Below are 12494 nucleotides of genomic sequence, written 5' to 3' on the forward strand. Positions count from 1 at the left end.
GCTTTTAGAGCTTCCTTAGCATAATGTATTTTAGAAAGTAATATGAATGAACTGATTAGTGCTGTGAAAGAGATTTTATGAACATTTCTTGTTAAAAATGGTATATCTACTTAAAACTCCACTTTATATTAGATCTGGACTGGTTGTAATCAAAGGTTGTTTTAAAGGTCTTAGAGACCGTAAATCAATTATAATTAGTAGCTAAGATACATGTATACTATATTGTGTACTATGTACTTATATAATCAAGGTAATATAGTTGCGGACAACGTGCCAAAAAATATGTATCTACAACCTTAACTCATAAACAATAAAGTCGTGTATACATATTGTCGGCACTTTGTCCGCATATATATTTAAAACTTTGACTGTACTGTACGTGAATTAGATAAGCAAAATATCTTGGAAACTTTATTATGTACTTATTTTTATGTTACTACATATATTATATTAAAATATTTTGTTTATGAACTAGTACTATTAATTTTAGACTTAAAGAACCCCATGTAGAGAAAAGTTTATGGAAATCCGGAATGGTAAGAAAACGCAGAAATGTACAAACATTATTAATTTATTTCATCAAAACTCATAACTCAATAACTCACGCAGTCACACTTCAGATCAGAACGCGTCCACGCCTCGCTCCCTTGTGATGATTAAAAAAAACATATTTGCGCGAAAACTGTTACGGTACCCTTATCTCGGTTACCCCACATAGGTGGCGGTCAGTTGTTCAAAATAATTCTGCACGAAAACACACATTTTATTGCCGTGAGAATATTGGCCTAGCTGTAGAGTGACCAAACGTTTCTTTCGTACTATGGTCATTATAAACTGTTAATTTATTTTTAGGGGTAACAACGAAATAAGCAATGTAATTTACAGAACTGTGTGCGTGGCATGATACAAGTAAATCTTTGGGATTCGTTATAAATATTACAATAATCAACTACAATTCATTTGATGACTTCTATTGAACATTCTGTGTTTGTTTGTACAATTGGTTCGTAAATAAACAAAACCCAAAATGACGAGCCTTATACTGCAGTAAGTACAAAAATCGCTCATAAATTCTTATAATAAAGTTGATTGTAGTGTCATTAGCTCACTTGATTATTATGAAAGCAGTCATATTGTCACATACTGGGAGCGAGTAAGTCACAGGCGGAATATGTTCTTATTTTTAACAACAGTTACTTTTATCACAAAAATTGCATTGATTAAAATATGCCCAACACTGCTGATTGAACTAAGAACACATTTCGCCTAGTGACGAATTGATTTTAAATACAATACCTCCCTGATTTCAAGTAATATTAATCGTAGATGCAATACAAGGTTTCGGCACGCTCAATAGCTGATTTACTAGTAAATTTGCTGCTTTTTAGGGTTCCTTACCAAAAAGGTATAAGAGGAGCCCTTATGGTGCGACTCTGTCTGTCTGTCACATAGCAACTTTTTGATACTACCGGAAGTATAACGGCTCAGCCACGACATTGGTCTAAGCGCGACAGCGGTGAGCGGCGGCCATACATTGGAGCGAGACACAGCGATGGGACTTTTCATTCACACGTATGGCTGCCGCTCGCCGCTGTCGCGCTTAGACCAATGTCGTGGCTGGGCCGTAAGATTTTAATTCCCTTAGGAAAGGTCTATGAATGCCCTACTGTGTTGGATAACCTATGAAAATGACGAATCCTTATGGATTGCTTATGCACATGAATCCGAGCATTTGCTTCCTTTGGGAACCCTGTACTGCAAGTTGATCAAGTCACTCAAAACCCGGCAGTATATAGCGCGTTAGACGACTCGCTGCACTTCGAAGAACCGCTTGAGGTAGTACACCTGTCCCACGGTCATGACGAGCAGAACTGACGCCTCGAACACCGACCACAGCACCACGCGCGAGTTCGTGCTCTCGTTGATGGAACGGTGGATGCGGTCGCGGACCTGCAAATTGAGAATTGGTATTTTATGGCGTGTAAGTATTGCCGCCTAGTGCGATAGGGACGGCCTGATGTTTTATCATTTATCGCGAGACCATACTTGCCCGCCAGAATTTAGGAAATCATTTTCGTAAACCGTGTTTTCTTTTCAAATGTTACTAATACCATATTAATTATCCATCTGCAAACTGTTTTTAGGTTATGTTCTTGGCCTAGTGATGATGTGTATTGTGTAATTTTTATCGACGTCAGGATAATAACCATATCGACATGCATGCATTAAAAAGGACATGAATGATAATTGGTAAGAAACAAAGAATATAATACTTCACTAGTAAGAAACCAGAACCTGGTAATCTAATCGCGCTAACAGATGAGCGTACCGGATTTGTAAGTGGGAGCGAGAAATAGTTATTCTTTTCTCGCTCCCACTTACAAATCCGGTAAACTATTATCAAAATTGAACGAAACTCCCCAATCTCAATATGACAATGGGAAGGTGGGGAAAATCAGGAGCCGACATAGTGTGGTCACCCTACTTGATACATTTGTATGAGAAAAGTTATGTCTGAATATCTTTAAAACCAGACAACGAATATAAAATATTAGATGGTGGATATTTAGTAAAAATTTTTACTAAATGTTGAAGTACTTTCGAGTGTCTTAGGTGCTACAAATCGTAAGATATTTACATTTTTAACTTTCTCAAAACGTGTGGACTGAGTGAGCACTTACAAAAATTTATTATAAAAAAACCTGACACGTTAGTGGTTCGTTTTGTATTTTACAAATTCCCATTTCACTTTTACTAAACTATACACATATAATAGCGGTCTGAATCTTATGTTTTTCATCAAAATTCGGCTTTTCAAAAGTGTGTGGATTGAGTGAGCATAAGAAACTATTTGTAAAAAATTTAATACGTCACTAGGTGATCTAATATTTATAGAGGTAGGTTGGCCTATTTTTTACTAAATGTTAGTATATAAATATTATATGTTAAATGAATATATTCACTGTTTTCGTTGGTATTTTGTGAGAACTGAGTGAGCACATGTTAATGGCTGTATCTTTTGATTTATCTTTTTACAAATTCAGAGATTCGTTTTACAAATTGTTTTAGAACTTTTACTAAATGATCAGCATATTTTTTTTTATTTTCGGAAGGTGCTCACTCAATCCACACACACACGAAGATTTTAGGATTGAATTTTAATTTCCGAGGGTTAAAAATTACCTGCATGTACTCTTGCTCGTGTTTGACAGTCTTGAGCGTGGTGGCGAGCTCTTTGATCATGTCCTCCAGCTTGTTGTGGTCTACTGCCTCATCTTTGTCTCCCTCCGCTTTGTGGGGGGCATCTCCGATCTCCAGGTTGAACATAACCACCTTGAATAATAGAAAAAAATTAATTGAAACAAAATTTGTGCAGCATTTAGTGCAGCACCATTAACCATCAACTTTATTTCTAATTTGAAGATGTTAAGGAAATTAATGATAAAACAAATTGTTAGAGCAAATCAACACTTCTATCAAAGCCAAAACATTTTTATCACTGGCATATGTTTTGATGACAAAAATGTATAATGTTTATATGTATCCATTACACAATATATTTACAAACAATTTGAAAACGCATTGTTGTTAAAATAACATAATTTTGTATACTGATATATAAAAGAAACTATAAAGATAAATGATTCCAGTTCTCCTAGAAACATTGAGAGAAAAAGTCATATATCACAATATAGAGTGCATACCTAGTATAAAACAGAGTTGCTTTCCGCTGTCTGTGTGTATTTTAGGCCTGTCACTATGTATACATAGATACTAAAACTATGCAATGGATTTTGATGGAAAACTGTGTCATTTTAATAAATAGAGTGATTTATGAGCAAGGATTCTATGTATAATACTAGTGCAAAGCTGGGGTGGGTTGATAGTAACTTACAAAGCAACAAGTGGCCCAGATTTAACTTTTGGGCATATCAAAATTTTAGGAAATCCTTAATTTTCTTCCATTTTAATACAGAAAACAATAATCAGATTCCTTCTCTATTCCAGTTACCTTAGGTGTCATAGTAGACATCTTATTGCTGAAGCAGTAAGTGTAGCGGCCAGACACATGTGCCGAGAATGTGTACATGCCCGACGACTCTCTCTCGCCGTGGTATATCACCGTACCGTCGGGGCCCGTTATAGTCACGTCTATGTCGAGGAAACCACCCTCTGCTATTTCAAAGGTTAGACCTGAAAAAAATTGTCGTTAATAAAGTTTTAGATAAGGAAACAGCTATCTACAAGTTTTTTAAAAGTGAATGTAGCTTTGTAACTATTAACAACTACAGATAGTGGATCTTATTTGAATTAAACAATATGAAAATTGATGTTAGTAATTGACTACGTACAATGAATGCTCATTGATAACGGGAATAAGAACGATTCGCATAAGAAACAAAGGGACTGTAGTCATAAATTAAGCTTACCCATTTTCGTATCGGCTTCAACATGTTCGAAAAAGCACTCTTCGGCATGGGCATCAACTGTGATAGTATAGCTAGTTACAGAGCTAAGTAGGGTGACAAAAACTGCTACTATGAGCCCTAAATTAGTCCATTTACTGTCCATATTGCTAGTGATATTTTAAAGCTTGAAAAGAAATAGGTATTTCTCCAATTAGCCGACCATAAGCTTGTTTTCTTTACCTAATCTTGCAGAGCCACGTAATGACAAATGACAAAACTGACAACTCGTAAGCAGCTATTTATACATTCATTGAAGAGTGAATGATGTTCCGTTTTACGAAATAAGACATTACCGTATATAATATTTTTGAAATTCATAATTTATTGAACCTTAACTACTACTGAAAATATGGTTCAAAATATATTAACATTATTGGTTCTTTTTAAGTCAATTAATGGTTCTTTTTAATAAAACAACTGTACAGGTGTATAAAGAAACGGGTTTAATATCGATACTAGTATTCAATAAACAGTCGCCCCTCTAGCGAACGTATAAATATCTCTTGTTTTTGACAGCAGAAAGGGTGCGTTCAAGGCTATAAATATTTATTTTATCTTGATATTCCCGGGTTTGCCAACATATTGGAGCAAATAGATTGATTCTACTCATCAACAGAGGGCGCTATAAGTTCTCCTGCTCTATTCTACAGAAATCTTCTGAAATAAAAAGGACCAACCACACTTTGTAAAGTGACTTTTGAGGTCACAAATTATGTAGTTCCAGTTCATAACTTTGATGATGAACAGAAAATCCCACCTCCTCCGTAGTCCGTGTAGTCCCCGTAATTGGGGTGAGATGAAATTTCATACGAAGGTGGTTTTGGAAGATTATTTGATCGATTTTATTTATTACCTGTTACAATAGTTCCATTTTAAATTGGAAAATTTCTGTAGCAGTAGCCCCATCTCTCCCCATTAACCTAAGCCATACTCAACCCAAATTCAATTCAATTTATTCAATTTAATATTAGCAATTTAGCACTAACAGCACCTTACTTTTACCAAGAACGATTTAATACTGGACTGACAAAGCCCGTACTTGCCCACGTACAAAAAATCGTACCCCTGAAATGTTCATGTCGGCGGCCGAACGAAGAATCCGCCAAATCACGAGATTCCTGGGCATATTGTGAAACGGCGCCAAATCATGATTTTGTAACATTCGCCATATCTTTCAAAGCTCACCGTTTAACGATTTGCCCAGTGACGTTTAAGCAGATCATGAAATTCCTAGGCATGTCATGAAACGCCGCCAATTCGTGATTTCACCAAGTAAAACCCGCCAGTGACATTTAGGCAGATCATGTTGGTTCCTAGGCATATCATGATACGCCGCCATATCGTTCAATACTTATGTAATGTTGAAAAACCATAATAAGTGATATATTTAATTAAATACTACGTATAGGTATACTTTACAAATGAAATGAAACTAGACTTGTATTTTTACCAAATTAGAACAAAATATATTAAATTAACCTTTTCAATAATTTTGTTAAAACTATCGTGAGACATATTAAATCCATACTAGTAGAATGGAAAAGTGTCTGTCTGTTTGTTTGTCCGTCTTTTACGACAAAATGGAGCGACGGATTGAGGGATGGAGAGTGACGTAGGCTACCCCAGGGGACCGATTTTTGAATCTCACGGCGTTCGAATTCAGAAAATTGTCACCGAAATTGCCTACTATTTTCAGTGACAATTTTCTGAATTCGAACGCCGTGAGATTCAAAAATCGGCCCCAAATTCCCTAAAATGGGGGGTGGAATTTTGTATGGGGCATGCGGAATATTTGGATTTAACGCAAGCGAAGCCGCGGACAAAAGCTAGTTATAGAAATAAAACCATCTCAGTTAACTAAAGTGAACTGTAATGAGATATTATACCTAGCCAACACTGAAAAGTCAGCACTTATAGTTTATAGTTTAGTCTGTGGTGTCTTAATTGAAGTCAACTAGTAGTAAAAAGCTTCTTTTGCACTTCTATTTTGAATAATCACACTACTTTCGGTGCTAAAATCATTTTGTTGTGCAAACACGTCCGCCATCCGCGCCATTGTATACGCTGCATACGCAGCGCCACCAATGGCCAAAAAAGAAAGTATTCTACGAAGTGCCCACTATAGAGCTAGGAATATCGACGAACGCGTTGCTTTAATCGATCTGCCGTGTTGTTTATCAGGCATATCGTGATATTCCTGAGCAACTTTTAGGCATTTCCTGATTTGGCGCCGTTTCACGATATGCCTAGGAATCTCGTGAGTTCGCGATTCGCGATCTCCGCCAGAGTTTGCGATCGGCCGCCGACATACATATATATTGTATGGGCCTTTTAGGCTTAAAACTAGACTAGCGCTGTTCGCAGCCTAGAAGTGGCCAAAATCATAATTATTTTCCCCAAATATTGTTGTGTGTTTTTATTTTTTATAAGAACACATAACATATTTATTTATTTTAAAATCATGACATCACGTCAATAATTATACATTTTGAAAAACAAATATTGTAGGCATCATCAGTGTAGTTATGATAATTAGTATTTAATAGCTTAGGTGGCGCTAAAAATCGAGGTACGATTCTTAGTATGAAGTATGTAAATTCTATATTATAAATAATCCTTGCTTTTACTATTGCAGTTTTTTCGCAAAAAGTGAGTAACCTTTAACTCGGACCGGTTCAAAACACTAGTTTAAGACTGAGTAATGGAACTCCCCTTATCATGACATTACTTCTCAGTGATATAGAGCAGAGAGCCACATGTTCAAATTTATGAAGGCAGTTTTCTTTGAACTTAAAGCGTAGGTACTTGCTATGACAAAGACCTTAAATTTCCTTGTCGGAAGCGATAGTGGGAGGGCGTTGACCTCGTTGCGACATAATCTGGTTCGCAAAAAGGAAATTTGAGCACCGTTGAGGTGTTGTCCTTCAATCATGTGTATCAAATCACCGTAATAACTCGATGTTATGTTTACCTATTCTACTTAATACTATAAGTATTGCTTAATGCTTATTATATACTTAGCTCTGCTTTTTCGGTGTCTAACGATTGAGCTATTACTATCACTATGTTTAGTATCTCTTGTGACATGTTTGTCACAAGAGATGGTAAAACGTGTCACTAGGGAGCAAAATACATATTTATCGCGGTAGGATAAATATGAATCGCGAAATAGGATAAGTGTTAGTCCAAGGAGGAAATTATTTTGATTTGATGCCATGTGACGTATACTGCTTTTGCATTAGGTATGTACCTATGCTAGCTATGAAGATATTAAGCATTTAATGTAATAGTACATTATGTTATGATACAATACAAGTGTGTTAGGTCAGTTAGGTGACTCGCTTCGCTCGCTCGCACAATATCGCCTCGTGTGTAATGACCAATGTACACGTGTTTCATACGACGTTTTTCAATACACTTGAGGAAATAACGATATTGGGTTCGGATTTCCAGCTCTCTGGAAAGTAATTCTTAGAAACGGTTTTTTTCTGGCCTATGACCATCTTCTGACCTCCACTCCCAGGATAAATTAATAAAAAACAAAGGATACCTTCGTAAATATTTTTAATATTTTTTATATAATAATAATCATGCTTAACTTAGGCTCTTAAACTATAGGGCAACTTAAAGTAAGTACCCAATTTATTTTTAAACATAACTACCAAGCAAACGATAATTTGAACATAAAACTGAAGTTTTATCATCCCCATTCATTTGTTTTACTCTTGCTTACACTAAGCGTCCAAGAAACCCGACACATTTTTAAAACGTATTTTAATTAGCCTGCTGTATACGAGATTATAATCTTTAAATATTGCTAATATAATAAATACGCTCAATATGTCGGAACGTCTACGCTACATGTAACACAACAAAGTATTAAACGACAAATTGATCAAAACACCTTTAACACGAAACAGTTGAATACAATTCACTTGGAATATGACATTCTTCTTCATTCTTTGGTGCGTTAGTTACAGTGACAGTATTTAAATTATTAAACGTAAACATAACCCCCCTATATCCCCATCACAAACTGCGAGGCTCGCACTCTGCAACATCTGCAACCACTCACACAAAAGTTTTACGCGGTATTTTTAAAAAGTTTTTGAACCATAGTCTAATCGATGTCAAGTTTTCTGAAAGCGCCAACTGCGCCATAGATGTCGCTGTCTGCGCTTTTGGCGTTTGAGGAGGAGAGGTCATTGAGGTTGCGGAGGTAGTCGCGACTCTCGTCGATGCGGTGCCGCCACTTCCGGGCGATCGAGTCTATGGACTCCTCTTCGCCGCCCCACTCGGCTGGCAACACTCGCGCGGGGATTTGCTCGAGCAACTCCTCCACTTTGGAGTGCAAATAAAACTGTAACAAAAATGGTTTATTTTATTTTGTTGAATGTCGTAATTTCTAGATCTGGGGCCCATTTCTCGAAACTACAAGTTACAATTTACAAGCGGTTGTCAGTGTCTAATTAATATGACAAGTTGGAAAGAGACTTCCGTTCCGCTTGTAACTTGTAAGTTGTAACTTTCAGTTTTGAGAAATGGGCCCCAGGGGTCTCTCAATTTTTTGGCTCCAGAGCCATGCTGTTCCTTAGAACAAAGTGAATTTTTGACGCAAGTAGAATAACTAGGTACATTAATTAAAAAGTCTAAAACCAAGCATGGGCACTTAATTGATAAGTCATAATTGTTTTAACAATACAATTGTTAACAGCCGCTAACAACGCGATAAAGGTCAGTTCATTTCCTCTTAATCTTACTGCAGATAATGAGAGGCTCTCTGACAATGAATGACTCAGGAACTTGCACTCAATACTTAGTAATAAATAAACTGTTTTTTCTTCACTCGGACACTGGCGATCAAATATATGAAAGAGGCGCGTTCCTAAGCATAGAGTCTAAGCTCGTGTAGGTGAACGCGTATTATGCTTGTATGAGTGAAATATGACAGCTCGACTGTTTGCGTTTTTGACAGGCGGTAACTGTGAGGTAACCGAGAGGGGGTGGGCGGTACTTTCAGCGGGGAGCAGGAGTGACCATACTGTACGATAGTACTCTTTATTATACTGTGACTTGGTGTTACTTCACTCTAACATAATAATATGGTACATACGCACTAGAAGTGTAACGTGAACAGAATACGGTTTACGGACATCCGAGTTTTATGTCAATTCTATATATATACGATCCTGTGCACTAACTAAAGTTTCTGTTTTATCCATGGTTGACTGGTAGAGAATGCCTTCAGGCATTAAGTCCGCCATTTGTAAAATGTTTTGTCGTCCAATACAGTTTTAATAAATAAATAAATATATATAGATGACAAACGATTTATATTAGGTACAAATTATATAATATGGTAATATTTTCTTATGCATGTTAAGCCCGTCTCGTCTTTATGTTGTGTTGTGTGGTTTTCAAACAATATTGTAGTGGCTCTTTATTGTGTAATAAAATACCTACCTATCTAACTTTTTAAATGTACGTAGGTATACCCAACCCACCCGGTATAAGTAGATATTTCTTCGTTTAAGTGCAAAACAGAGTCAATACCTAACATAAAGCGGAACCCAATTTACCCATCTTATCCTAGACCTTTTATAATACTCGCTACGCTCGGAATTGAACCATGCAATTGCATGTAGGAACATATTTCATAAGTACTTATGCTATTAAAATCAAGTCAAGAGTGCTGATCCTGCTTTTATTACGGAATACAAATATAATTTCGTCTACAAGTTTAAATACCTAGATATTTTACGACTTGAAGAATTATACTATACGTGTGTAATTTGTACCTAAAGGCAACTTTAATGTTAATGTTAATACTTATTGCCAACACTAAGTAGGCAGGTAATAGGAATTCACAGAGTTATTACAGCTCCACCATTTCCGCCGCAGAGTAGGTAATTTAAATACCAAGGAATGGTCTTATTCGTTTACCAACAAACTGCATTAAGGACAAAATCATTATGAGTCATACTGGCTGTCGTGACATCTGAATAAAAACACAAGAATCCTGAGCAATATCTCAAGATAATCTCAAGCTTGGCCTTTAAAAATAAAGAAACTATCATTAGGATGGCCTATTAGACAAATCCAATGCTCTGCAGCTTTCACCATTCATTTCGGTGGGTATAAAAAACAAATGAATGCTCAACGTCGATTTATGCGCAGTTCAACAAAACTCTCCTAACGAAATGCAAGCGCGTTGTGAACAAGGAAAGAGTAGAAAAAATTAGAAAAGCATAAAAGTGGACGCTTCGACCTTCGCTTCGGATGCGTGTTAGCCGTTGCGGACACGCTGCGGGTCCTAGTAAGATTTCCGACGTAATTTTTCGGAGAATAGAATTGATACTAACCCGCCGTTTGACTTTCTCATTCATACAGGACCGCATGAGCTGCAGTGAGGAGGCGATGAAGGTGGGCGCACCGACGACATGGATGCGTTTCAGCCGTTGCGGATACGCTGCGTGTGCGAGGTGGATGCCGCGCCGTACTGTGCCCGCCGCAGCCGCTACGCGCGCCACTAGCGACGCTCGAACCGCAGATACCTGGAAAATAATTTAAAAAATATTTAAAAGATCTAACCAAACTCTCCTATAGTATAATAAAGAGTACTATCGTACAATACCCTCGGTTTCCTCACAGTTACCGCCTGTCAAGAACGCGACCAGCCGACTTGCCATATTTCACCCATACAAGCTGGTACGCGTTCACCTACACGAGCTTAGACTGTGTGCGTAGGAACGCGCCTTTTTCATATATTTGATCGTCATTGTCCGAGGTGTGCGTAGTACAAATACCTAAGTAGCTGATCTGTAATATGGTTTCCGGTCAGCAACTATGGGTATAGACATGCACGCCAACGGTTGACTTATATTTTGCCCCATATCAGATTTATTAAGGTTAATTGGAACAACGACCTTATTAAGTCTAGTATTCTAGGTCATAAAGCGTTAGGAAATAGGAAATAAAATTGGAATTTTTTTTACTTGCTCTGAGGCGGATGTTGTGACTTTGGTCACCGCGATTTCTATCGAGTTTTTACCAAACAAATTATAATACATACAATTATGCAATTAAGAGTGTATCCTTTTATGAAATGATGATTATTAATTTATTATGTACTAGCTTTTGTCCGCGGCTTCGCTCGCGTTAAATTCGAAAATTGCGGAATGCTCCATACAAACTTCCACCCCCCATTTTAGGGAAGTGGGGAGTTAGAAAGAGACAAAAAGTAGCTTATGTCACTCTCCATCCCTTCAGCTATCTCTACTTAAAAAAATCACGTCAATTCATCGCTACGTTTTGCCGTGAAAGACGGACAAACAAACAGACACACACACTTTCCCATTTATAATATTAGTATGGATGTAGTGGCATATAAAGAATTTGGATTTTATCATTTTGCAAGGGTTTACTCCTTAGGGGTTTTTCAGAATAAAGTTTTCTGTCATCGTTTCCTTTGATACTTACATCCCACACAAACGCGTCGCCAACGATAGCCTTCTCGTCCCGCATTCTCGCGTCAGCCACGAGCAGGACAGCACGAACAGTGGCCGCTATATCTGCACTGCTCTCTGGGTACTGCGGCCTAATGCGGAATATGGTTACTCGGAGACCGTCGTCTGTGAGCTTTGGTAACGGCACTATATCCCTGGAAGAAGATGATATATTAGAAAATACTTAAGATACTTACTTAGGGTTTGTAAAAAAAAAAGTAGTGAGCCATATTGAGGTAGGGGCAACAGAGCACCATCAGTAGCAGAAGCCACGATGACCTTGGAATAAATATGGTTTACTTAAAATATAAATCGAAGTACCTATTCAAGGTGCCTTGCAAGAAGAATACCTACAGACAGACATGACCACTTGACCAGACCGTTCATTCAAGGAGTTCGTTTAGTGCGTCAATTTGTTATCATGTTTTAAATGACATTGACCGTCACAGTGCTTGACTTCGAAAGCGCATACTCAAAGATCTTGACGTTAAACGTCAGCTTCGAAAATATTGGCCAAATC

At 37.3% G+C, this 12494-nt stretch overlaps 2 protein-coding genes across 2 annotated transcripts in view; both read right to left on the reverse strand.

The window, feature by feature from the left end:
• Nucleotides 1–1625: 1625 nt before the first annotated feature.
• On the reverse strand, nt 1626–4681 carry LOC125236525 (transmembrane emp24 domain-containing protein 2). Its single transcript, XM_048143354.1, has 4 exons — nt 4431–4681; nt 4013–4194; nt 3184–3333; nt 1626–1950 (listed from the first exon to the last, which is right to left on the reverse strand). The coding sequence occupies exons 1-4, from the start codon at nt 4570–4572 to the stop codon at nt 1801–1803; spliced, it is 624 nt and encodes a 207-aa protein (XP_047999311.1). The 5' UTR covers nt 4573–4681; the 3' UTR covers nt 1626–1800.
• Nucleotides 4682–8016: 3335 nt separating this feature from the next.
• The window catches only part of LOC125236579 (alpha-tocopherol transfer protein-like), a 28484-nt gene continuing 24006 nt past the window's right edge, over nt 8017–12494 (reverse strand). The window contains exons 3-5 of the mRNA XM_048143433.1: nt 11949–12129; nt 10832–11023; nt 8017–8829 (exon numbers count right to left, since the gene is read on the reverse strand). Coding sequence (XP_047999390.1) covers nt 8590–8829; nt 10832–11023; nt 11949–12129 — 613 coding nt within the window. The 3' untranslated portion in view covers nt 8017–8589. The remainder of the gene's footprint in view (nt 8830–10831; nt 11024–11948; nt 12130–12494) is intronic.

This window comes from Leguminivora glycinivorella, chromosome 19, assembly GCF_023078275.1.
Source record: "Leguminivora glycinivorella isolate SPB_JAAS2020 chromosome 19, LegGlyc_1.1, whole genome shotgun sequence".
NCBI lineage: Eukaryota > Metazoa > Arthropoda > Insecta > Lepidoptera > Tortricidae > Leguminivora > Leguminivora glycinivorella.

Excerpts from the sequence above, each read along its gene's own strand:
- LOC125236525 (XM_048143354.1), bottom strand. The coding sequence starts at position 4,572 with ATGGACAGTAAATGGACTAATTTAGGGCTCATAGTAGCAGTTTTTGTC. Across the intron at positions 4,195-4,430 it reads TGAAGCCGATACGAAAATGG|GTCTAACCTTTGAAATAGCA; the intron begins GTAAGCTTAATT and ends AATTTTTTTCAG. Across the intron at positions 1,951-3,183 it reads ACGAGCAAGAGTACATGCAG|GTCCGCGACCGCATCCACCG; the intron begins GTAATTTTTAAC and ends CTCAATTTGCAG.